General features: G+C 39.6%; 1 protein-coding gene across 1 annotated transcript; it reads right to left on the bottom strand.

Moving 5' to 3' along the window:
* Positions 1–1781: 1781 nt before the first annotated feature.
* LOC140136898 (glutathione S-transferase P-like) lies at positions 1782–10746 on the bottom strand. The gene is made up of 8 exons (XM_072158519.1): positions 10678–10746; positions 9338–9373; positions 7241–7341; positions 5619–5706; positions 5029–5132; positions 4463–4522; positions 4093–4143; positions 1782–2966 (listed from the first exon to the last, which is right to left on the bottom strand). Coding segments are annotated over exons 1-8 (630 nt in total). The 5' UTR covers positions 10679–10746; the 3' UTR covers positions 1782–2777.
* Positions 10747–24498: the final 13752 nt, after the last annotated feature.

Genomic DNA, 24498 nt, shown 5'->3' with positions numbered 1-24498 from the left:
CCTGCGTCCCCTAGCCGCTTGTTCTTACCCTAGCTAATATCCCGGGGCTAATATGCTGCCTTCAATCTCCAAGCTCATGACGGCATGGACCCAGCATTTTCTGTGATCGAGTGAGTCAGGTAGGCTATGTGTGCATTATCTCCTTATGGTGGGCCCTATGCCGTACAATATCTCAACTTTATCTCATCATCTCGTCCTTATAATGGTAGCATATACACCGTGCAATATCTCAACATTATCTCATCATCTCCTTATGGTAGCCTATATATATACACCGTGCAATATCTCAACATTATCTCATCATCTCCTTATGGTAGCCTACACCGTGCAATATCTCAACATTATCTCATCATCTCCTTATGGTAGCCTACTCCGTACAATATCTCAACATTATCTCATCATCTCCTTATGGTAGCCTACTCCGTACAATATCTCAACATTATCTCCTTATGGTAGGGCCTAGCCTATGCCGTAGGCCTACAATATCTCAACATCATCTCCTTATGGTAGGCCTATGCTGTGAATATCTCAACATTATCTCATCATATCCTTATGGTATGTCGTACAATATCTCAACATTATCTCATCACGTCATGGTATGTCGTACAATATCTCAACATTATCTCATCACCTCATGTATGGTATGTCGTACAATATCTCAACATTATCTCATCACCTCATGGTATACCGTATAATATCTCAACATTATCTCGGCACCTCCTTATGTTACGCAATACAATATCTCAACATTATCTCATCAGCTCTTATATGCTGTGAATCTCAACATTATCTCATCTCTTTGTTGGAAGCTATATCTCAACCTATCTTATCACTTTATCACGCCGTGTAATATCTCAACCGTGATTATCTCAACACCTCCTTACATCATCATCAGTCGGCTGCGGAGCAGGCGACTACAAGTTTCTTCCAAATGTTGCGATCCTGTGCCAGCGATATTTGGTCTGGTTAGAAAATACATTCACTATCTCCTTATGGGATGCCTTACAATGTCTCAACGATCTCTCATCATCTCCTTATGGCCTACCGTGCAATATGTTATCTGAATATAATATCTGATAACATCATATTTTTATGGGTATGCTGTACTATATCGATATCATCTCATACTTTCGTTACAGTATATAAATGCCGGAAATGTGATTGCCTCATCATCATGCAAGTCATACTGTAGACATTATCTCAATATTTCATCATCTCATCCATTACATCTCTACATCTATCTTATACTCAAAACGTTGCCGAAGCAATATCTATAATTGTCATACAATATTCGATATCATATATATCTTGTCATCAACACGAAGTCGTGTCACCAGGGCCGGATTTACCATTGGGCCAGATGGACCCGGGCCCAAGACCCCCAAACTCTGGGCCCCTAAAATTGCCCTTTGCATCGAGTGTTTTTAGCCCCCAAAACACCATTTTGGGCCAAAATATGTGTAAAATTACAAAATTTCGCGCGCTTCGTGAGCACTGGCCCATTATATTGCAAAATTTACCTGCATTTGGGGCCAAAATAGTCTGAAATTGAAATTTTCGCGCGCCCTTCGCACGCAAATGTCGTATCCCTCTAAATTGTAATGCTCCCATCCCGGCCCGCGGCCTAAATCAAAACTTGGCCACTAGAGTACATAAGCCTTCCTCACGATTAATTTGAGGGCCTCCAAATTTTGGCCTGGCCCAGGGCCCCCCAAAAGGCAAATCCGCCCTGCGTCTACCAGGTACTATTAAAATAAGACAACACAATTAAAGAAGAAAAATACGAACAACGTAAACCGTCGACTTTATTTTACAAAATGAGTCAACTATTTTACTATAATAATCGTATAAGCATCAGCTGCAAATTTGTCTTTGGACTTAATTTAAAAACATTAGTAAACTCTTTTACTATAATAATTATAATAAAGCAGCTGCAAAATTAATTCTTTAGAAATTTATTATGGAATGCATATTTAGGGATCAGTGTAAGAAGTCCGTAAGTGACATTTTTGACGTACATTTTTGTGTGGATTGTTATATAAATGCTTGTTCAATTGAATTTCACAGCGAGTTCAAGAAAGTCGTAAGAATATTAAATCATGTATACTTGGGGATGAAAGGAAAACTCGACCGGCGGTTGACCGCTGGTTCCCATTGCTTAGAACAATAGAAACCGGACCGAACCGGCGGTCAACCGCCGGTTGAGGTTTGATTCCATCCCTTGCGATGTTTTATTCAGTGATACTTTGGCAGTGATGCAGAGAAAGCTAAAGTCGTAGATACAATAGAAAATCGTAAGTAAAACCTACGGCTTCCTTGCATTAACCAATTTTCCACTGATTCTGCTATATTTTTTCTGGTGACGTCTACAACTGAAGTCCTTATATACTCACCAGAAAATTTGAACTGGATTTCTATCCGTAATTACTCGGAATTTAATTAACGTTAATTATTGCACATTGTATACAAGATGCCACTGATCCATTATAAAAATTTCACTTTTGACCGCATCTTACACTAACCCCTTGATATTAGCTTGTCCAGATATCAGATGGCGCACAGCTGGCGAGAAATCTGGATTATTACCCTTATCCCCCCCTTTCTGGTTACACCATTAGGTTTTATATTTCGCCAAGTCAAAAACCGCTCTTCTCATCTAATCACTATATAGAATCATTGATCAATACTGTCTTAATATTGTTGAGTATTATCTTCACCCTCTGATCTTCACCCGGGATCTTCACAACCATAATACTGTTTGTCGTTTCACAATCCAATTACTGTTTACCGTTTCCATTGACGTTTCGTTTCGTGTTTGTCTCACTCTTCAAGAACTCTGACAACTTAGGTCTAGCAGCCATTCTCTCGTAATAAGCCTTAATGAGAGGAAGGTTGTCGAGACATGTAGAAGACAGAATCTGCTGAGCATCCAGGAATTGAAAGAAGTTGTAATCAACGTAAGAAATCTGAAAATTAATATTAGAAAAAAAAGGTAGGCCTATAATGAGTGAATAGTCATCGATGGTAGATACTCAAACCTCTTCAGTAATATTATCTTTCTTGTGAAATGGTGTTCTAAAAGTGTTTTACGTGCATGTGTACGTATAATACGTATACCCGCGCCCTATCATAATTCAAGCATGTTTCCATACGGAACAGTAGCAAACATGGGTCCCTATATTACCCAGGGCCTATTTAGAACAAATCTTTAAGACCGCGCGTATTCTCGACAGATGGAATAACCGTATTTTTAGCAATTGGTCCCTTTAAACATGTTTCAAATAATCCCATTTCGTCTCCCTTATATTTCCCCTGATGGGCCTTTTCAAATGTTTTGTTCTCAGCTAACTAACTCAACTATTAAACAAATGAAATTAAAGACTTTGCCTCCCTATTACGAAATTCAAAATGCGTACGGTTTAGTCTAGGGTGTGTAGCTAACAAATATTATAAACTATTACAAAAGTTCCGTACAACGCTGCTTGCTTCATCTCCATTTTGAGAAAATTGCTTTTATTAAAGAATTCTGGCCTTACAGGTGTTTTGTATGAGGCCTGTACTATAATGTTTCACTGTACTATGGTCTTCATGGGGTTGAAAAATGGGCATGCATATTTCTTTATTGTCACGGAAAAGGCTACTGTTTTTTAAAAACTTTTTATACCAAACGGTAATTCAAAAATGAAGATAAAAAAGTGTTGTACTGAGCCCTCAAATTGAACACGTTAAACCAGCTAACTAAACCCATAAACCAACAACATAAATAGAGAAACCAAAGAGCATTGTTATACAAAACCAATAACTTGAAAAGGGCAATTGCTTGTGATACACTGCAAAAACAGTGTTTAGAAATCGGACATATTGATGTTTAGAAAGGTCAATGTTAACAAGTTAATGTTTAGATCCTAAACATCTAAACACATAATCATATATCATGATATATATGCAATGATTTATACCAACACAGATGAACTTTCATGAATATAATGTAATGTGTTTAAAATGTTTAAATGTTAAACACTTTAAAATTTTCTAAACACCAGTCTGTCCCGGGCCCGATTTCTAAACACAGTTTTAGATATTGCTATTTACCTTTTCGCCCATCAAGAACGCCTTTCCATCAGCCTTGGTAGCTAACCATTTCTGCATTTAAAAAAAACAATTTAAGTTTGTTGTCAATTCGGAGTGATATGAATAACAAATTAGTTCCACCAAAATATTTGCGTCTATCAAAATCCGGGCCATAATATCTAAATATATAGCACAAGACCTTTCATTAGACCTGCTATTAAAATATAGACCGTCAAAATTTTTAAATATGAAATTCCTGAAGATGAAAATGAACACTATATTACACTAATTCACAATTTCAACAAATATGTTGAAATATGTATAACAAGAGTCCTAAATATTAACAAATAAAGCTAAAATATAAATTATAGGCCTAAATATAAATACATACCTCAAAGCTTGCCAACCAGGTAGGTAACACTTTGGTGACGTAGTCGTCTTTGCCATTTTCCTAAAAAAAAACCAGATAGGATAGGGGATGAACTTCGTTATGGTTATAGGTTTAATTAAGTAAAACTCCCAATCTCTCTTGAGCTCAAATTTGAATTTTCTTACCTCCCAATACTTGGCCTATTTTAGTTCACTAGACCCCAAAAAATATGTCGAAATACATGATCATGACGATTAAAATCTCATAATTTGTGTTTACATTATGTAGACTAATGAAATAGATTGATCAATGGTCATAGGGATATACCGTAAAACCCCGTCTACAAGCATATAGTGTGCTTCTGATGAAAGCTACATTAATCCAGTCGCCATTATGGAGTTGGAGCAAATACATTACGGATCCAAGCATATACAAACAAGTATTATTTTAAGACCGATCTATTGTATTGGTATATTAATGCTTGCTTCGAATTAATTAAGCTTTTATAAAAAAAACACTATATATGCTTGTAGACGGGGTTTTACGGTATATTTTCCTATGCTGAGTTATGGTTTTATCATCCTTACGTAATCGTTGTAGATCATCTTCAGATATCTTGAATAGGCATCCTCGACGCCATCATTTAACATGTCAATGTACGCTGCTTCCATATCAGTTGAACCATACAATCCTAGAAATAGACAAGCAAACAAATATAACGTTGAATCTGGGCTATAAAACAAATACGAGGCATCAAAGTTCTGATGAAAGATAACATATCTTACGTCAGTGGTGGCCAATAAAATAGAGAGATTGTGATTTCCACATGTAGCATCGAACGTACGTGGAATCTATTCAAAATCCCGTCACAGTAGAGTGATTTTGAATCGGGTTTTGAATATAGATTCCATGCACGTACGTTCGATACGTACGTTTGGAAATCGCAACATCTACTATAAAGCGTTTGGAGGTTGACCAGCGAGCAAACCATGCCACTCAACTGAACGATAAAAAATGAGAACAAAAACAACAACAACCAAAAATAACAACAGGTATACAGTATTTTTACAGATCTCTTTTGAAAGTAAAAAAGAGAAATTATTGCGTGAATCGCTTTTCTTCTTCCTTCTCCTACACCTCCGCCGTTCCCCTTCCTTCGTTTTAACTTTCTACTCACCACATTGTTTCCCTAAATATCGGAGGATTGTGTTGGACTGTACAAGGGTTTCTCCATCCACGTAAAATACTGGACACTGACCAAAAGCCTGAAAATATTCAAGCAATGTTAATCTTATTATTAATTTTTGAAGACAAAATCATGTAAGTATTTCAATCTTCAAATTTGGTTATACTTCAAGTATGTATAATTAGAGACATTGCGATTTCCAAACGTAGCATCGAACGTACGTGGAATCTATTCAAAACCACTCTCCTGTGACGGGATTTTGAATAGATTCCACGTACGTTCGATGCTACGTTTGAAATCGCAATGTCTCTAGTATAAATTACTTCAAACGTTTGATACAGAGCCTTTAAACTGTTGGCACAAGATGATTTAGCCTGAGAATAATCATGATATCAGCAATCGGAGACTGGAACTTCTATCTACATGAATTATATCTTCAAATAACTACACTGGGGTTGAAATACTAGTAAACTCATAATAGACCTATTGAGTCATTTTAAGACCCATTCAGTGATCCCAGCGCAAAAAATAGAATTGTATATAAATTGCTTAAAAGTGAAGGATAAGTCATTCAAATTGTCATTTGGTATTTGTGACTGGACGCGGCGAATCAGCCGTAAAGTCGGCCCTGGTCAATTTTGTTTTATTTCGTGTTTAGAAAATATATACCATAAGCTTTAAAATGGTATATCATTTGACTTCAAACGATATCCAAAAGCGGGGTTATGATTTGTTGAACTCTGTTCCTTCGACAAAATTGTATTTTTTATCGGTTTTACATGTGTCTCTTTTTCTACATTTCTGGTAATAAATATCCAACAGTCATAATTGGCGGTCATTTCAAATCATCCCCAAGTCAACGAGGTTCAGAAATATCCTGTCATTGTTCATTGTTGATTATACATACTTAGACAAAATACAATGCTTTGTTATCTACCACTTGAACAGGATTTAGCCAAAGCAAACAAAGACAAGAACTATTCTATAGAAATAGGTAGAAGCTTATTATCCTCTTCAGCAGTAGTATTATTGATTGATTTAAACAGCGTTTGATAAGATACTTGTCGCAACGAATTGATACACCTATGAATACGACCTTCACATACATTTTACACTTTAACTCAGAATACAATTTGCCGAGTTTACGGCTGATTCGCCGCGTCCACTCACATTTTTGAAATGACAAATTTGGCAAAAAATGAAGAATACAGCAGTACTGACGAAGTTGAAACCCCATTCAAATACACATAGCTTAAATAGATACTGTCAGTATCTAAATTAAAAATTCGTATTTTATCTTAAATTAATACACGTCTTTCGGCTGAACCACTCGCAGGCTATCATGGCTATGTTTAGCACATCTATGACAATGACAAAGGTACCATAATCTGAATTTAGATGATTTTTACGATCGTCCGGATGAGCAAATCACTGAATGGGCCTTTAATACCGTGGTTGTTTTTCTGTATTGCTTTATTTATTGCATGATACGTAGCCCCCCCCCCCCACCACGTTCCCGACCACGTTATTCCCTGATGTTGTTTTGCAGGATGCTTATCAATAAGCCGATATACCCTCAAACATGTCTGTAGGGTCAATAATATCATTCATACCAAAGTTGCTTTTAGTGTTGGCCATTCCTTAAAAGCGATAGTAGATTCTTGAAACTCCACTCCTTGATCCAACATCAGCAACCTGATTGCTTGTCCTCTCCCTGTTCAATCAAGAGATAGTAGGAATTTATTCCATTATCAATTAGCGAACACAAAAACGTAAATGAGACCGATTTGGCAGGCAGATTTAGGGGCGTAAACCACCAAATAACTTCTCCATTGAAAAGCACGTAAAAATCAACTTTTTCAAACGGCGTTTTCTACCAGGCGTGACAATATTTGTCACTTTTTTACGTCATCCCTGTATTAATTAAGGACTGAAATTTTATTTAAGCTTCAATTTTGGGGAACTTTATAGAATCAGTTTTTATTAAAAATGTTGAAAAGCGACGCCGCTATTTCAACACCAAAACTAGCATTAAAACTTGTTCCGTTAGCAGTAGTTCGGACAGGGCCTACTTTTCTTGTGAAATCGATTTGTATAATTTCATATCTATTTTAGTCATTAATAGGCTAGCATCTTTCATTTAAATCAGAACATGTCAATCTCACGAAGAACATGGTCCCTAAGGACACCACGTTGTCTCCAGTAGCCATATACGTTTAACCGGAACTCATCACCATTGCACCTTTCGCGCAGTGATTTAGTGTAATACGCCCTTAGGATTAGGACGCCGACATGGCCGAGTGCAGTGTTGCCAAAACTTTTCAGTGTCAAGGCGCATTGACCGCGGTAAAGGATTCTCAAGTAGCCCAATTTTTCAAGCTTCCAAAAAAGCGCCCAATAACGGATATTTGGGCGGATTTACCCGAATTTAGAACGCAAACCACCCAATTGGGCGGAAAAGCACTTGACATTCAAACTTCCGGTAGGCCTACTTACTGGGAAGTTACTGACCGATCAATAAATGGTCACAAAAGCCATTGTAACTTCAATTTGGAGCTTCAAAGACTCAAAACCTTTATAAATCGGCTAAATTGAAAGGAAAATACATCAAATTACTGCCGCGGCCTGAGACTGGCAAAAGTAGCCCAATTTTAGACAAGTAGCGGCATGCTTTTTTGAGTAGCGGCAAGCGATTGCCAAGTAGCCCAATTGTGCGCCTAAGGCGCGGCGTTGGCATCACTGGCCGAGTGCGGCCTCATCAGTCTCATACGCAGCCAGTTTGGTTACACTCACACTGTCCTCCACATGTGTGGAGTGAGCGTAATCAAACTTCTTTAAATGCTAAACATGTTTAGAAATTTTATGCCTTGTGTTTAGATTAAGGGGGTACTACACCCCTCGATAAATTTATGTCTGTTTTTGCATTTTTCTCAAAAACTAATAACACACTGGTAACAAAAGTTATGTATATTATAGGGGCAAGGAATCCAATTACTACAGTGGAATTTCAGTGACCCAAGACAAGCGGTTCGTTATTTATGATAAGAAATAAGGTACCGCTATGATGTAGGGCCTACCTCATTTCCTGTCATATATAGGCCTACTGAACCACTTGTCTTGAAGCTTCTTGAGTCACTGAAATTTCAGTGTAGTAAATGGATTCCTTGCCCCAATAATATACTTAACTTTTGTTACGAGTGTGTTATTATTAGTTTTTGAGAAAAATGCAAAAATAGTCACAAATTTACCACAGGGGTGTAGTACCCCCTTTTAAACACTTGATGTTGTCGAAGTTTGACACAGATTTTACACAAGTTTAGGCTACATATCGAGGACAAAAAAATGTTCAATCTCTAGACAGCGAACAGTACACGAACATGTTAAAAATAGCGTTCAATAGACCTCATTACACAAACTTAAAACTAATTGAATGTAGGCCTAAAATAATATAGGGCCCATGTTAAAAACTTAATATGTTAAAATGTATTCATATCCAGAAGATTTCAAATAGTGGTGGCCCAAGTGGGACCTGGCCGAAGTTATTTAGTGTCAAAACTGTGATTATAGTATTCAAGTTTTTATAAAAGTGTCTCGAATAAGTGCTGAAATTCATTGGTGCATAGGGGGCCTATAACTCCTATACCGGGTTGTGTGTTAGTTAAATTTAGACTTAGGCCTACATTGACCTTATAGTGTAGGCCTATCCTTACCTCTGATTGGGAAATACATCAACTTGTACTCGGGCACTGTAAAACGAGATAATGTTATAAAAATTAAAGCCATAATGAAGGCTGGTTGCCTGGTGATTATGCCAAAATAATGAAAATGATGATGGCAGTAGATCCTGGTGATGGGGTATAGGCCTACCCCATTACTCCCGGTAGGACCTACAGGTCCCCCTTAGGGCTTGTGCAATAATTATGTGTAGGCCTACCCCCGGGGTGGTGAATTCTCAAAGTGGTCTGCCAAAAATCGCCCCCCCCCCTTTGGCCGTGCCAAAAAAACCTTTGCCCCCTTTTGACGTGCCAAAAAACCTTTGCCCCCCCCTTTTGACGTGCCAAAAAATCTTTGCCACCCCCCTTTACACACTAAGATTGGGGAATATCCGGGCCGAATATAGGCCCTAAATGCGAGCGCAACGAGCAGGAAATTTTGCATACTTGAACGTGTTCCTATAAAATGTTTTCCTATGTCCACCTTTTTAGGATGTAGGCCCCTAATATAAAAACGGGGTGGCCAAAATATCTGTGCCAAGGCTTGCCCCCCCCTTTCGACCTGCCAAAATCGCTTAACCCCTTCGACCTGACAAAAATGTTTGCCCCCCCATTTTGGCCTGCCAAAATGTTTGCCCCCCCCCGCCCTATAATTCACCACCCAGGGGGGTACTGTACACACGTAGGCCTACACCACCCCTTATCCATGCTATTGACTAGTCCGAATAAGGGACCGATCGTTATTTACGCTGGGGGGGGGGAATGGGTGTTTTGGCAAAAATATCGACAAAAAATTTCGCGTTCCCCCCTCGCGTCCGCAAAAAATTTTCGCGTTCCCCTTGTTTTCCCAATTTTCTCCATTTAAAATTTAACAATCCCCCTCCTGGTTCAACTAAAATTTCAGGTTCCCCCCCTCAAGACCACAAAAAATTTTGTGTTCCCCTAAATTTACCCATTCCCCCCCTGCCATAAATAACGATCGCTCCCTAATCAGACCCAGAACAAAATATTAATTTCTGACATGATCGTGTAGCTATTGACATACGTGCACAGGGTTCGACTCTTCATGTGACGGGAAATACAGCAAAATAATGTAAGATAGTAAATGTAAACCTGTATTTTAGGTACAATATCTCGAGCTAGGAAGCTCTAGGAAAGCACAAACAGGTTAACACGTCCCGGTAACACGTGCGCGTGCTATGGGCTATTGTATTTAAAACCTCTTTCAGCTTCTTTCTGCACCATTGTACACCGTATTAATACCGATTATTTCAAATAGACTTATCTTTCTAGCATGTCGAGGGAGTATAGGCCTACATGGTACAGGGACTACTTACTTTTGATGTTGTGTTTGCTGTCCTGCTGAATGAAAACCCGAATAGGTCACAGCGAAATATATGCTGTATAGTGGTAATAATAGCTTCGAATAGAATACTTCGGTCAAAGGTTGCTCAGATAATATCGACATGCATACGGGCGTAGACCACCAAATAACTTCTCCATTGAAAAACACGTAAAATCAACTTTTTTACCTGGCAATATTTTTCACTTTTTTTACGTCATCCCTGATTATTAAATTAACGACTGATTTTTGATATAAGCTTCAATTTTGAAGATTAAGGTTTTTTTAAATGTTTAAAAGCGACGCCGCTCGTGCTAAGTTCAACGTCAAAACTAGCATCAAAACTTGTTCCGTTAGCAGTATTAATTTGGACAGAGCGTACTTTTCTAGCTTTTTCTTGTGAAATCGATTTGTATAAACAGACGCATACACTGGAACATAAACATTCAAACAATACAACTTGACTAGCGCACGAGATCAAATTAATGATGCTAATCGTTATTCTTTGTATCAATATACAAGGGAAAGAAGAATTACGCATCGCACACTATAGCACATTGTATATTGATATATAAGACTAAGAGCATCATTAATTTGATCTCGTGCGCTATAGTTAGGGGAAAAAGTTCAATTTGGTGACCACTCTCTGACGATTGACGATTGACGATTGACGTTTGACGATTGATTCGACTTCTATAGACCATTTAGAAAAAAATAGCCACCATGTCCATCGCGAAAATCCCGGCATTTTTCGCTAGAGGCCAAAATCCAAAATGGCCGCCGCCACCATTTTGAAAATTTAAGTTTTGAACCAGAGCACCTATAATAATCATGCACAAAGACACTTTTTTGGATAAGTCGACCACAAAGATTTCAAATTTGACATTACTTTGACATTACGAACGCATATTTACCCAGAAATCCAAGATGGTGGCTGTCGGCGCCATCTTGAAAAAAATAAGTTTTGAACCAGATTACCTAAAATCGTGTACAAAGATACTTTTCCGGTAAGTCGACCCAAGAAATCCGAATCTGACATTAATTTGACGTTATTGACGTTTTTGAATGAGAGCAGAAGCATAAGTGTGTCGACGTCATTTCCGCCTTATCTGGGGTTCATGTCTCTTATATGGGGTTTAAACTGGTAACTGCCTTATCTTAGGTTTAAATCCCTTATCTAGGGATAAGGCGCCTTATCTGTGGTTTAGACGGCCTTATCCTGGGTTTACGTTCCTAACCTGTGGCTAAGATGCCTTAACCTTAGCATATCGCAGTCTAAACCCAGATAAGGCATATAAACCCCAGCTAATGCGCCGTAACCCCAGATAAGCGACGTAGACCCCAGATAAAGCAGTCTAAACCCCAAATAAGGCGCCTTAACCCTAAATAGGGAACATAAACCACAGAAAGGGCATCTAAACCCCACATAAGGTGCCTTAACTCTAGATATTAAAGGGTTGTTAACCCCAGATAAGGGTCGTAAACCTCAGATAAGGCATCTAAACCCCAGATAAGGCGCCTTAACCCCGAGACGTAAAGCCTCAGATATGGCAGTCTAAACCCCAGATAAGGCGCCTTATCTGGGGTTAACGACCCTTATCTAGAGTTAAGGCACCTTATGTGGGGTTTAGATGCCTTATCTTAGGTTTATGTTCCTCATTTAGGGTTTAAACTGCCTTATTTGGGGTTTGGACTGCTTTAGCGGCGGTCTACGTCCCTTATCTGGGGTTACGGCGCATTATCTGGGGTTTAGATGCCTTATCTGGGTTTAGACTGCGATATGCTAAGGTTACGGCATCTTAGCCACAGGTAAGGAACGTAAACCCAGGATAAGGCCGTCTAAACCACAGGTAAGGCGCCTTATCCCTAGATAAGGGATGTAAACCCAAGATAAGGCAGTTTAAACCCCATATAAGGGACATGACATAGTGCACTTATGTCCACGGCGAATTCACCGTGACCTTTCCAGCCATAAACCCGCTTATCATGCTTATTGAAGATTAAACCGAGATATGCATTACTATAAACCATTATAGTAATCTATTGTCCAATGCAAATTTATTACCACCTGATAATATTGATCCAATGAGCGACCGAATTGTCCGCTACGGACGACTAATTCAATCGATAATGACTCTATTGACATGTACGAACGGAGCCCCACTGACCGAGTTTTGGGATATTTTCACTGGTTTGCAGCTGTTTGCTGTCATTTACTCATCAAGGCGGAGTACCGTTATTATAAGGACTATGCCAATCATTTAAAGATTGACATGTAGAAAATAAGCCATAATTGATTGACAGAAAGTACTAAATTTGTACCTAATACGGTTTTATGACGCCAATCTTCAAAATACGATCAAAAATGGCTTTTTAATAAAAATGTATGTTCCCCCGTTATTAAAGCTTGTACCGGGTTGAAGATTCAGATATTTGGAAAAGAATAAGTAATTGAAACAGAGAGAAAGTACTAAAATCATAGCTTTTATACTTTTTGATATATGATACTAACTAGTTCATCCCCAATAGCTACGATACAGCGCTACCAGTAGGGTCCAATTGCCTATTGTGAGTGCCCCTGTGTTGTGTGCATACATGTAGTTAACAATAACTGCATGATGAACCCCAGATAAGGCGGAAATGACACACTTATGCTTCTGCTCTCATTCAAAAATCACATTTACGCTCTACCAAATAGGGGCCATCTTTGATTTCTGGGCAAAAATTATGTTATAACGTCAAATTAATGTCAGATTCGGATTTCTTGGGGTGTATCGACTTACCGGGAAAAGTGTCTTTGTACACGATTTTAGGTAATCTGGTTCAAAACTTATTTTTTTCAAGATGGCGCCGGCGGCCACCATCTTGGATTTCTGGGTAAATATGAGTTCGTAATGCATAATGTCAAAGTAATGTCAAATTTGAAATCCTTGTGGTCGACTTATCCCAAAAATGTCTTTGTACACGATTTTAGGTCCTCTTGTTCAAAACTAAATTTTTCAAGATGGTGCCGGCCACCATCTTGGATTTCTGGGTGAAAATGATGACGTAATGTCAAACTAATGTCAGAATCGGAATCCTTGTACTCGACATATCCGAAAAAGTGTCTTTGTGCATGATTATAGGTGCTCTGTCTGGTTCAAAACTTAAATTTTCAAAATGGTGGCGGCGGCCATTTTGGATTTTGGCCTCTAGCAAAAAATGCGGGATTTTCGCGAGGAACATGGTGACTATTTCTTTTCTAAATGGTCCATCAGAAGTCGAATCAATCGTCAAACTTTAAGAGTGGTCACCAAATTGAACTCTTTCACCTAACTACTAGTACTGTACTAGTTGAGTTGTATTGAATGTTTCCATGTTCCAGTGTATGATGTGTAAGCCTCTTCCTCTGTTTGTATGATTATATTAGGCTGGCGGGTAAGCATCATTAATTGATCGCGTAAATGGTATGTAATGTCTTGTTTGTACTGTTCACCCTTGACTGCTCATATTAACTACCAGACTTGAGTCCTGTTTATCAGGGACAGTCTGTGTAGCTCAGTGGTTAGAGCGCTCGCCCGACAAGCGAGAGGTCTGGGGTTCAAGTCCCCGCACAGGCAGGTATGTCCGGAGTTTTTTCTCTGCCTATGCATGCGATTTGTTTAATTTCATAGTCTTTTTCATTTAAATACCATGACAACCTCGCGAAGAACATGGTCCCTAAACTCCCTAAAAAACACAAAATTGTAGCCATTAACCGGAACTATTTTGGTGTAATGTTAAGCATGCTAAGGGGCCGTCCAACTTCAATATTTATTTGTTTTTCCTTCAATTTTTCCAATCAGGAAAAGGAAGGAAGTAGGAATGAAAGAAAGTAAAGATTAATTTTGTTCGATGTGGACGTGTGTATGTAGCCTAATGTAGGCCTAGGCATAGCTATCAGCGTTTCTTGGAAGCCCGATGAAGCCTAGTGGATTTACCCGATGTTCACGTAATGTAAGGTAGAAAAACGAGAACTGCCGCATTCTCCTGTGAGCTTCGATCAAAGTGCAAAATGTGACCACTTTTAAACTTCAACGGCCTTTATTTCAATGTTCATTTTCTCGGTAAAATGACGATTTAGGTACCCGATAACTCAATAAATACAGCATCTATATGTAGGCAATTATGCTCTTCATAAAAAGCATGATCGACTTAAGAAACGATTTTCTCATTTTTTTATATTTTGGTCTATTTCCGATTTTAGGCATCATTTTGTGCAAATAGGCGTTTGTGAATTTTAAAAGTTCATTTTGATGCCTTATATGGTCAATATCTCAAAAAATAAGACCAATATCAATAAACTAAAAAAAAACGTTTTTGGAATGGTGCCTCAAGATTAAGAAAAAAACAAAACAAACATTTTTGGATAAAGTGTTTTTTTGTTATGATGTACCGAACAAAAATTGCCAAAAATTCACTTTTTTGTGATTTTCTTCATTGTTGTTTTTACCCCAAATCTGTATTTATATTAAGATTTATTGATGTCTTGCCTTTATAAAAATGTATACTTTTATATGTCTTGCGTGAATAATTACAAAGTTATGGCACTTTTCCTACATGCATGTCTGAGAGTACACAGCTGCCTTAATCTCGACTTCAACTCTGATGTTTTTATTTTTACTCGGCCTTATAATCTTAGCTAATCTTCATCTATGGCGTTGTCTTTTTTAAAGACAGTTCTTGTTCTTTTCTTCAAGACTATCTGTGTCACCTTGTTTGATTTTTGCTATAGCGCCCGCTCATGATCATGTGCATGCAGAACTTTACTTTTTACAGGGGGGGCCGGCCAAGATTGGCTCAATTTTGACGTTGTCATTGGTTTTACACGTAAACACAAAAATGTCTCAAATTATTCCAAAACTGTACGTATACATGTTATTAAGCACTACTAGGCGGTTACCCGTATTTCGCGGTTCTCGGCTGTCATGGTTATTGGCTTTTACATCTCACATCAGGGTGTGTCCTTTGGCTGGGATCACTTTGCTCACAGCTGAGCTCAATCAAATTGCAGCCGCTTTAATAAATTGCAGCTTTTGAAATTTGACCTGACTTTCGCCCTCAATTTGAAATTTGACCCGACCGTTGACCACGGATGACCTAATGAACGTAAACCTAAGCTTCTTTGGCCAAAGTTACACCAACCCACCAAGTTGGAGCTCCATAGGAGCAATTTGAAATTTTTGACCTATGACCTCTTAACCATAGGTCTGACAAAAAGGTCACCGTGGAAACTTTTATTTGTTAGTCCAAGGTCCACCCACCCACCAAGTTTGAGCTCCATAGGAGCAATTTGAAATTTGAAATTTTTTGACCTATGACCTCTCAACCGTAGGTTTGACAAAAAGGTCACCGTGGAAACTTTTGTTTGTTAGTCCAAGGTCCACCCACCCACTAAGTTTGAGCTCCATAGGGGCAATTTGAAATGTTGACCTTTTTTGACCTATGACCTCTTAACCGTAGGTCTGGCGAAAAGGTCACCGTAGAAACTTTTGCTTGATAGTCCAAGGTCAACACAATGGCATGGCTAGATTTGCCATTTAACATGTTTGAAATTAGACTTCAATTGGACTTGACCCCGTCATTGACCTTTGACCTTAAAAAATATAAACTGGTTCTTCCTCATACCAAGCTGCACCCACCCACCAAGTTTGACGAACGTGCGACCCCCAGTGTCCGAGAAAAGAGGCGGACAGACACACAGACAGATTCTGGTGAATTATAGTAAGACTAGGCGGTTACCCGTATTTGGCGGTTCTCGGCTGTCGCGATTACCTGGCTGATGGTGACTGTACTCACCAAGTTTTATGCCCATAGGACAGTTTTTACTAATTTGACCTCAGATGACCCCTTGTGACCTCGAAATGACCTTCCAAAATTTGGCTCTAAATGTTGACTGTACCCACCACGTTTCATGCCCATATGACAGTTTGTAGTAATTTGACCTTGGATGACCCCAAAATGACCTTCCAAAAATTTGACTCTAAACGTTGACTGTACCCACCTAGTTTCATGCGCATACGACATTTTTTACAAATTTGACCTCAGATGACCCCTGGGTGACCCCGGATGACCCCAAAATGACCTTCCAAAAATTTGACTATAAAAGCTGACTGTACCCACCAAGTTTCATGCCCATACGATAGTTTGTACTAATTTGACCTCAGATGACCCCTGGATGACCTCGGGTGATCTTGGCCCACTAACTGAAACAAACTTGTTCTGTCTGAGGTCCAGATGCACCCACCCACCAAGTTTGAGGAACGTGCGACCCCTAGTCTCCGAGAAAATAGGCGGAAAACAGTTTTTACTAATTTGACCTCAGATGACCCCTGGGTGACCTTGACCCACTAATCAATACAAACTTGTTCTGTCTTAGGTCAAGATGCACCTACCCACCAAGTTTCATGCCCATATGACAGTTTTTACTAATTTGACCCCTAGATGACCTCTGGTGACCTTGACCCACTAACCAATACAAACTCGGGTCAAGACGCACCCACCCGTCAAGTTTGAGGAACGTGCGACCCCCAGTCTCCGAGAAAAACAGTTTTTACTAATTTGACCCCTGGATGACCTTGGGTGACCTTGACCCACCAACCAATACAAACTCGTTCTGCCTGGGGTCAAGATACACCCACCCACCAAGTTTGAGGAACGCGCGACCCCCAGTCTCCGAGAAAAGAGGCGGACAGACAAACAGACACACAAAGACACAAACACACAAACAAACAGATTCTGGTGAATTATAGTAGGATAGGCGGTTACCCGTATTTGGCGGTTCTCGGCTGTCGCGATTACCTGGCTGATGGTGACTGTACTCACTTAGTTTTATGCCTATAGGACAGTTTTTACTAATTTGACCTCAGATGACCCCTTGTGACCTCGAAATGACCTTCCAAAATTTGGCTCTAAATGTTGACTGTACCCACCACGTTTCATGCCCATATGACAGTTTTAGTAATTTGACCTTGGATGACCCCAAAATGACCTTCCAAAAATTTGACTCTAAAAGTTGACTGTACCCACCAAGTTTCATGCGCATACGACATTTTTTACTAATTTGACCTCAGATGACCCCTGGGTGACCCTGGATGACCCCAAAATGACCTTCCAAAAATGTGACTATAAAGGTTGACTGTACCCACCAAGTTTCATGCCCATACGATAGTTGTTACTAATATGATCTCAGATGACCCCTGGATGACCTTGGGTGATCTTGGCCCACTAACTGAAACAAACTTGTTCTGTCTGAGGTCCAGATGCACCCACCCACCAAGTTTGAGGAACGTGCGACCCCTAGTCTCCGAGAAAATAGGCGGAAAACAGTTTTTACTAATTTGACCTCAGATGACCCCTGGGTGACCTTGACCCACTAATCAATACAAACTTGTTCTGTCTTAGGTCAAGATGACCTACCCACCAAGTTTCATGCCCATATGACAGTTTTTACTAATTTGACCCCTAGATGACCTCTGGTGACCTTGACCCACTAACCAATACAAACTCGTTCTGTCCCGGGTCAAGACGCACCCACCCGTCAAGTTTGAGGAACGTGCGACCCCCAACCCCGAGAAAAACAGTTTTACTAATTTGACCCCTGGATGACCTTGGGTGACCTTGACCCACTAACCAATATAAACTCGTTCTTCCTCATACCAAGCTGCACCCACCCACCAAGTTTGAGGAACGTGCGACCCCAGTCTCCGAGAAAAGAGGCGGACAGACAAACAGACACACAAACACACAGATTCTTGTGATTTATAGTAAGACTAGGCGGTTACCCGTATTTGGCGGTTCTCGGCTGTCGCGATTACCTGGCTGATGGTGACTGTACTCACCAAGTTTTATGCCCTTAGGACAGTTTTGACCTCAGATGACCCCTTGTGACCTCGAAATGACCTTCAAAAATTTGGATCTAAATGTTTGCCTGTACCCACCACGTTTCATGCCCATATGACAGTTTTTAGTAATTTGAGGTTGGATGACCCCAAAATGACCTTCCAAAAATTTGACTCGAAAAGTTGACTGTACCGACCAAGTTTCATACGCATACAACATTTTTACTAATTTGACCTCAGATGACCCCTGGGTGACCCCGGATGACCCCAAAATGAACTTCCAAAAATTTGACTATAAAAGTTGACTGTACCCACCAAGTTTCATGCCCATACAATAGTTTTTACTAATTTGACCTCAGATGACCCCTGGATGACCTCGGGTGATCTTGGCCCACTAACTGAAACAAACTTGTTCTGTCTGAGGTCCAGATGCACCCACCCACCAAGTTTGAGGAACGTGCGACCCCTAGTCTCCGAGAAAATAGGCGGAAAACAGTTTTTACTAATTTGACCTCAGATGACCCCTGGGTGACCTTGACCCACTAATCAATACAAACTTGTTCTGTCTTAGGTCAAGATGCACCTACCCACCAAGTTTGAGGCACGTGTCATGCCCATATGACAGTTTTTACTAATTTGACCCCTAGATGACCTTTGGTGACCTTGACCCACTAACCAATACAAAGTTGTTCTGTCCCTGGTCAAGACGCACCCACCCGTCAAGTTTGAGGAACGTGCGCCCCCCAGTCTCCGAGAAAAACAGTTTTTACTAATTTGACCCCTGGATGACCTTGGGTGACCTTGACCCACCAACGAATACAAACTTGCTCTGCCTGGGGTCAAGATACACCCACCCACCAAGTTTGAGGCACGCGCGACCCCCAGTGGCCGAGAAAAGAGGCGGACAGACAAACGCACAAACACACAAACAAACAGACAGAGTCTGGTGAATTATAGTAAGATTTTATCAGTCTAAATCCGTTGAGGTTCGCCTGCAGTGAACCTCATTGTAAGTACTGTTTTTTAATTTTTTTTTTATGAATAACGCACGATATGTTACGATATATACGGATCTCGCCGCACACGCAAAGGGTCCCGAGATCGATTCCCATCCCCGGCGATGATTAAAAATTTATCTTCTTCTGTTTTCTTTGAATTTAAAATTATTTATTTTCATGTGAAAATGTAGGCCTATATATTGCACAGGGAAATATATTTTGTGCATTTTTTTTCTGTAATGGGGCCACCCGGCCAATAGAGCTAAGAACCCCGGGCTAAGAACGGATCTTGGCTCCGGGAAAAAATAATTGCGTCCATCGTGCAGGCAGTGTTGCCGTCATATTGTCTGTTTTGTTTACGCTTTTGGCTGTTGCCACGTTGAATAATGTAGTCCACCATCGTCTGACTTTTTATGCGTCCATCTACTATGTCTAGGGGCCTACGTGTAGGGAAAGGTCAAATATCAATTAATTTGGATTCAACAGTTGGTGAAAAAAAATCTCTTATTTTGATGAATAATGGTCTTATTTAAAAAAAAAAAAGAATAGTTTACCATATCTCGGGTGGTTTGTTACCTTGGTAACATGTCAAAAAATATCACCCATTTAGCTTTATTGACCTTGACCTATTTTGTGATGAACAAAATGATGAGACCAGTTGGTAAATGCAATGGTAGACATAAATATGGACCCAAAATTTTTGATCTTTTTGCCTACTCTATAGCTCTCTTTTTTTCTCAAGAACTGTATGTTGAAGACAGGTCATCAAACATACTTTTCTGAATCCTTATGATGAGAGCCATGGTTTTGAACAAGATTTGACCAACTTTCACCCCTTGCATATAAAGAGGCCGTTTGGATATATGCAAATTAGGCAGTGCTCCACTGGTTGGATTTTTGGAGACCTTTGATGTGTTCTATAATACTAGCTTTAATATAATTTATGCTTTTCTGAAATGAATGGTAATGGAATGGATTCTTTCACAACGGTGGTGCCGTCCACGTATTTTACTGGGCGAAATGATCCTTCGAGTTCCCGGTTCAAGTTCCGGATCGAATGAGCGTCTTCCATCTTTGAATATCAAGATTCAAAAGACTTGCTGGCGTCATCACTATGACACACGTGTTACGGCTGCCTTCGCAAACAGCACGAACTCGCAAACCAGTTTGCGAGTTCGGTCTTTGACGACGGAAACGCAAACTTTATCGGGTAAGGAGAATATAACATGCAATCGTACTGATTTAATGGACATGATGGATATTATTCAGGGTCGTATTAAGGACGCCGTACACCGAATCACTATGTAGGCCTATTATTGCAATACGAGTTCCGGGTTAATATAATTATGCAGAAATTGGTGGATGTGTATGGGGCGGGGGTATTATTTCTTAGGGCAAAACCGGAATCTTATCTTAAACTTCGGCGAATTTAGGGGCAAAATAGTGTGTTTTCTGTGTTTTTAGTCGGGGGGGGGGGCAAACTGACGACAAAGAACACATGGGGAAATTCCCCCCTTCCCCCTTGACGTCGCCACTGGGTAGGCCTATATGAGCCATACTGGGGACAATTTGCGAGACTTCCCTATTTTCAGAAGATCTGTGCTGAATACGACACCTGAAAGTCTTGATGCAACGATCTAACCGTAAAAAACACACCATCCCGAGCACACAATATCACATACCACAAGATGGTGTATTGACCTGCTGATGAGGCAGTGAATTCTCCTAACAATGCCTTCTATTGAACTTAAAACGAACTGCCTAAGAAAGAGGGCAGTATACTATTTGGAGTGGGAATTTTGCATAGAGTTTGCGTTCCCGTCCAGTTTGCGTTTACGGCCTTCACACACACGTACTGGGACAGGCACTGAATAAAGAAACAACCAAGATAGCCACAAAAATCTGGCAACTCTGATGAAAGTCTTTTCAACATAACCTAAATCCATTAAAATGTGGGTCACATAAGGATGTCCTCTGGTCTCTAGGGGTCCCAGAATCTTCATGCAAAAAAATTGATACCAGTTGATAGAATCAGGTCCATACCTCCTATAGACCTAATACTTAGAATATGGGGCCGAGACAAGTTTTATCAATATGCTTTGAGAATCTTCCATCCTATATATAAGAGTCTTAAACGCTCTCAAACTGAAATTGGTGACCAATTTCACCCGATATCAGAGGTCTCCACGATCACCGTGCATCTGGCATGTAGATATCGTATACACTGTTTAGCGACCCACTTTATACGGTTAGAAAATGTAACCATGTAGGCCTAATCACATTTTTGACAAAAAAAATCAAATTTTGACCAAAACTCACAGCTTGACCAATATCTTTGTGTATCATGCTCAATCCATCCGACTTTATTGAGCTAACGGTGATAAGATATAGGCTACATTAATCTCTGGAATTACGAGTCCATTCAGTGGAAGCACCTACAAGCTCCTACAAGATACAGAACTCTCACCCATAAAAACTCAGTTGGTCCGCATATAGTGTATACGGTCTTCATCGCTGTTTTCTGAGATTCAAGGAGAATCTTGATGATATGTAGAACATTTGCCAAATGTAAGTGCAGTCACAGGCACTTACCATACAACTTTGATAGGCCTGTAGCAAAATTAAGGAACTGAAAGTGAAGACGAGCTAAGAACTGTTCTGGGACTGTTCTCGGATTATATCCTGTAGTCATGCATGCTATCATGGTCCTATCGCCCCGATATCTTCATAGTAGAAATCGCCATGGTAGGTTGAATCCACAGCCACCTATGACCATTTTATTCGGACCTTATGAGATGCATATTATTAGCGAAGTGACTTGACTAAGGCTACTGTTTAGACGGGGTAATTGATTTCTCGCTCTGTGAGCAAGCTTGTATACGACATTGCGGTCAATGGTTATACTCTCTCCACTTGAGTGAGTGCCGCTATAGCCTGCTGTGCGCTGTAGTCCATATAGGACCAACGCAATATAAAATTGAGAGTTTTGGTCAAATTTTGACTTCAAAGCGCACGGCCAATTTTCAAAGCGCACGCTAACGACTATAATATCTGTTCAACAAGTATTTTCAAGTGTATGAGACCACATCTGGTTTCTTGAGAAAAATTCATTTACGGGAGATATTCATCATTTTGTAACCCAGTATCCGAAGATTTTCGTCTGATATCAAAATCGTGCATAGCAATTCACGTGTATGGATCCCGTGTCCCGGTCCCGTGTATTCATTTTAATGTCTCTGCAGCACCAAATAATTATTAGCCAGGCGATGTCGGTGTGTGGGGGATCACCCCCAATATTTTGAAAAGTAATTGAACAAATTGGTGTTGTTCAACGATGTTTTAATTGACATAAAATTATACACTGATGACGTTTCGTACAAAAGTACTTTATGAAAGTAATTTTTATTTTATGTCAATTAAAACATCGTTGAACAACACAATTTGTTCAATTACTTTTCACTTTTACCATGCGATGTTACGTGGGAATCTTAACTTTTTTCTACCCCCAATATTTTGTTAGGGGGTGGTCCATACAATCACCACCCCCCCCCCATGTTGATGCCTGTATGGGTTTCTGACCAAATTATTTTCATATTTGGGCATTTTAGCCTCAAAGTGTCAATTTTTGGCACCATATAGGTCTACATATGTACAGTTATGACACCATTTTTGCTCGCTTCGCGCGCATTTGTTCCATAAACTTTTTCTTACTTCAAGAAAAATTTTCCAACCCCATCCTTCTCATGCAAGTTATGTCAAAAAGATATCTACGCCACTGCCTGTTCTCTTTTCTCAGTTTGTCAAGCTGCCATTTGTTTATCTAAAATGTCCCTCGATAGTGCGAATTTTGCTCCTAAATTATCATTATTACTTACATCCGAAAGAAGAATATACGTTACAGGCGTGGTCGGGCCCATACCCAAAATAAGGAACCCCATAGACGAGCGAAAAATTTCGTGACTTTTTATTTTGGTGTGTTTATAGGAAGGGTTTGTTAACCGTGCATGCGTGGCAGACTCGGATATAGCCCTAAAATTATGTTTAATGTATTCCACATGTCAAAAATGTTACAACTCACCCGGGATAATTCGGAAGCGCTATATATGTAACAAAAAAGTGTTCCCAATATATCAAGCGTGTCATTTGAACTAATTTTCTTGTTATTTTGGGATATTTTGAGAAAACGTTGGAAATCCTATGGAAATGGGTAGAAATAAGTAGTGGTGTAATTTAGTTACAAGAATTATTGAAGTATAATCGCTCCCTAAAGGCCTATTCAGTGATTTGTTCATCCTGTGGATTGTAAAAGTAATCAAAATTCAGATTTTGGCAACTTTGTTATATAGATGTGAAAGCCAAAAGCCGAGTATTAATGACAAAATAAAACATAAAAATGGTGTATAGATTTCCTATCAAAGTGATTGGTACCCATCAGTTTTGATGGTAATTGAAAAGTCTGCTTCTTCCAAAACAATATTGGATCCAAAATCGACCTCTTGAAGTAACCATATTGTTATGACTGTTATTGTTATGACACGTACAAATTATGCAGATCCTATGTTGCATTTTGATGCAGCGATATCCATCATTAATGGAAACTGATGGGTACCAATCATTTTGATACAGCCTGAAGCAGGCTACGTGGCAAATGTTTATGTTTCCGACCAAATTTGAACTTATCTTTTAGCCGAAAAGTGCACATTTTTGCGCGCATTTACCTTAATTAATATCATATTGACCATTTTAAGCTATTCATGATGCAGTCATGTCTACAGTAGAATTCACCGCGACCTTTGCAGGACTTAAACCCCATTAAAAGCTATTAAACCAAGATAACACTCATTGAAAACAGCTCAACTGATTAAATCAGATCTTCTCTGGTTGTGCACATGTGTCTGTTTTATATGTGCGGTATCGCAATTAGCTGGTATTATAGCTTCAGTTGGGTAACCGATAAAG

This window comes from Amphiura filiformis, chromosome 17 (genome assembly GCF_039555335.1).
Source record: "Amphiura filiformis chromosome 17, Afil_fr2py, whole genome shotgun sequence".
Classification (NCBI taxonomy): Eukaryota; Metazoa; Echinodermata; class Ophiuroidea; order Amphilepidida; family Amphiuridae; genus Amphiura; species Amphiura filiformis.
The sequence above is the reverse complement of the archived record's forward strand: the minus strand, read 5'-3'. Positions and strand labels throughout refer to the sequence as shown.

Coding starts and splice junctions, on each gene's coding strand:
- LOC140136898 (XM_072158519.1), bottom strand. Junction 7,342..9,337: donor GATGTATTTCCCAATCAGAG/GTAAGGATAGGC, acceptor TTGATTGAACAG/GGAGAGGACAAGCAATCAGG. Junction 4,144..4,462: donor CCTGGTTGGCAAGCTTTGAG/GTATGTATTTAT, acceptor TTTTAAATGCAG/AAATGGTTAGCTACCAAGGC.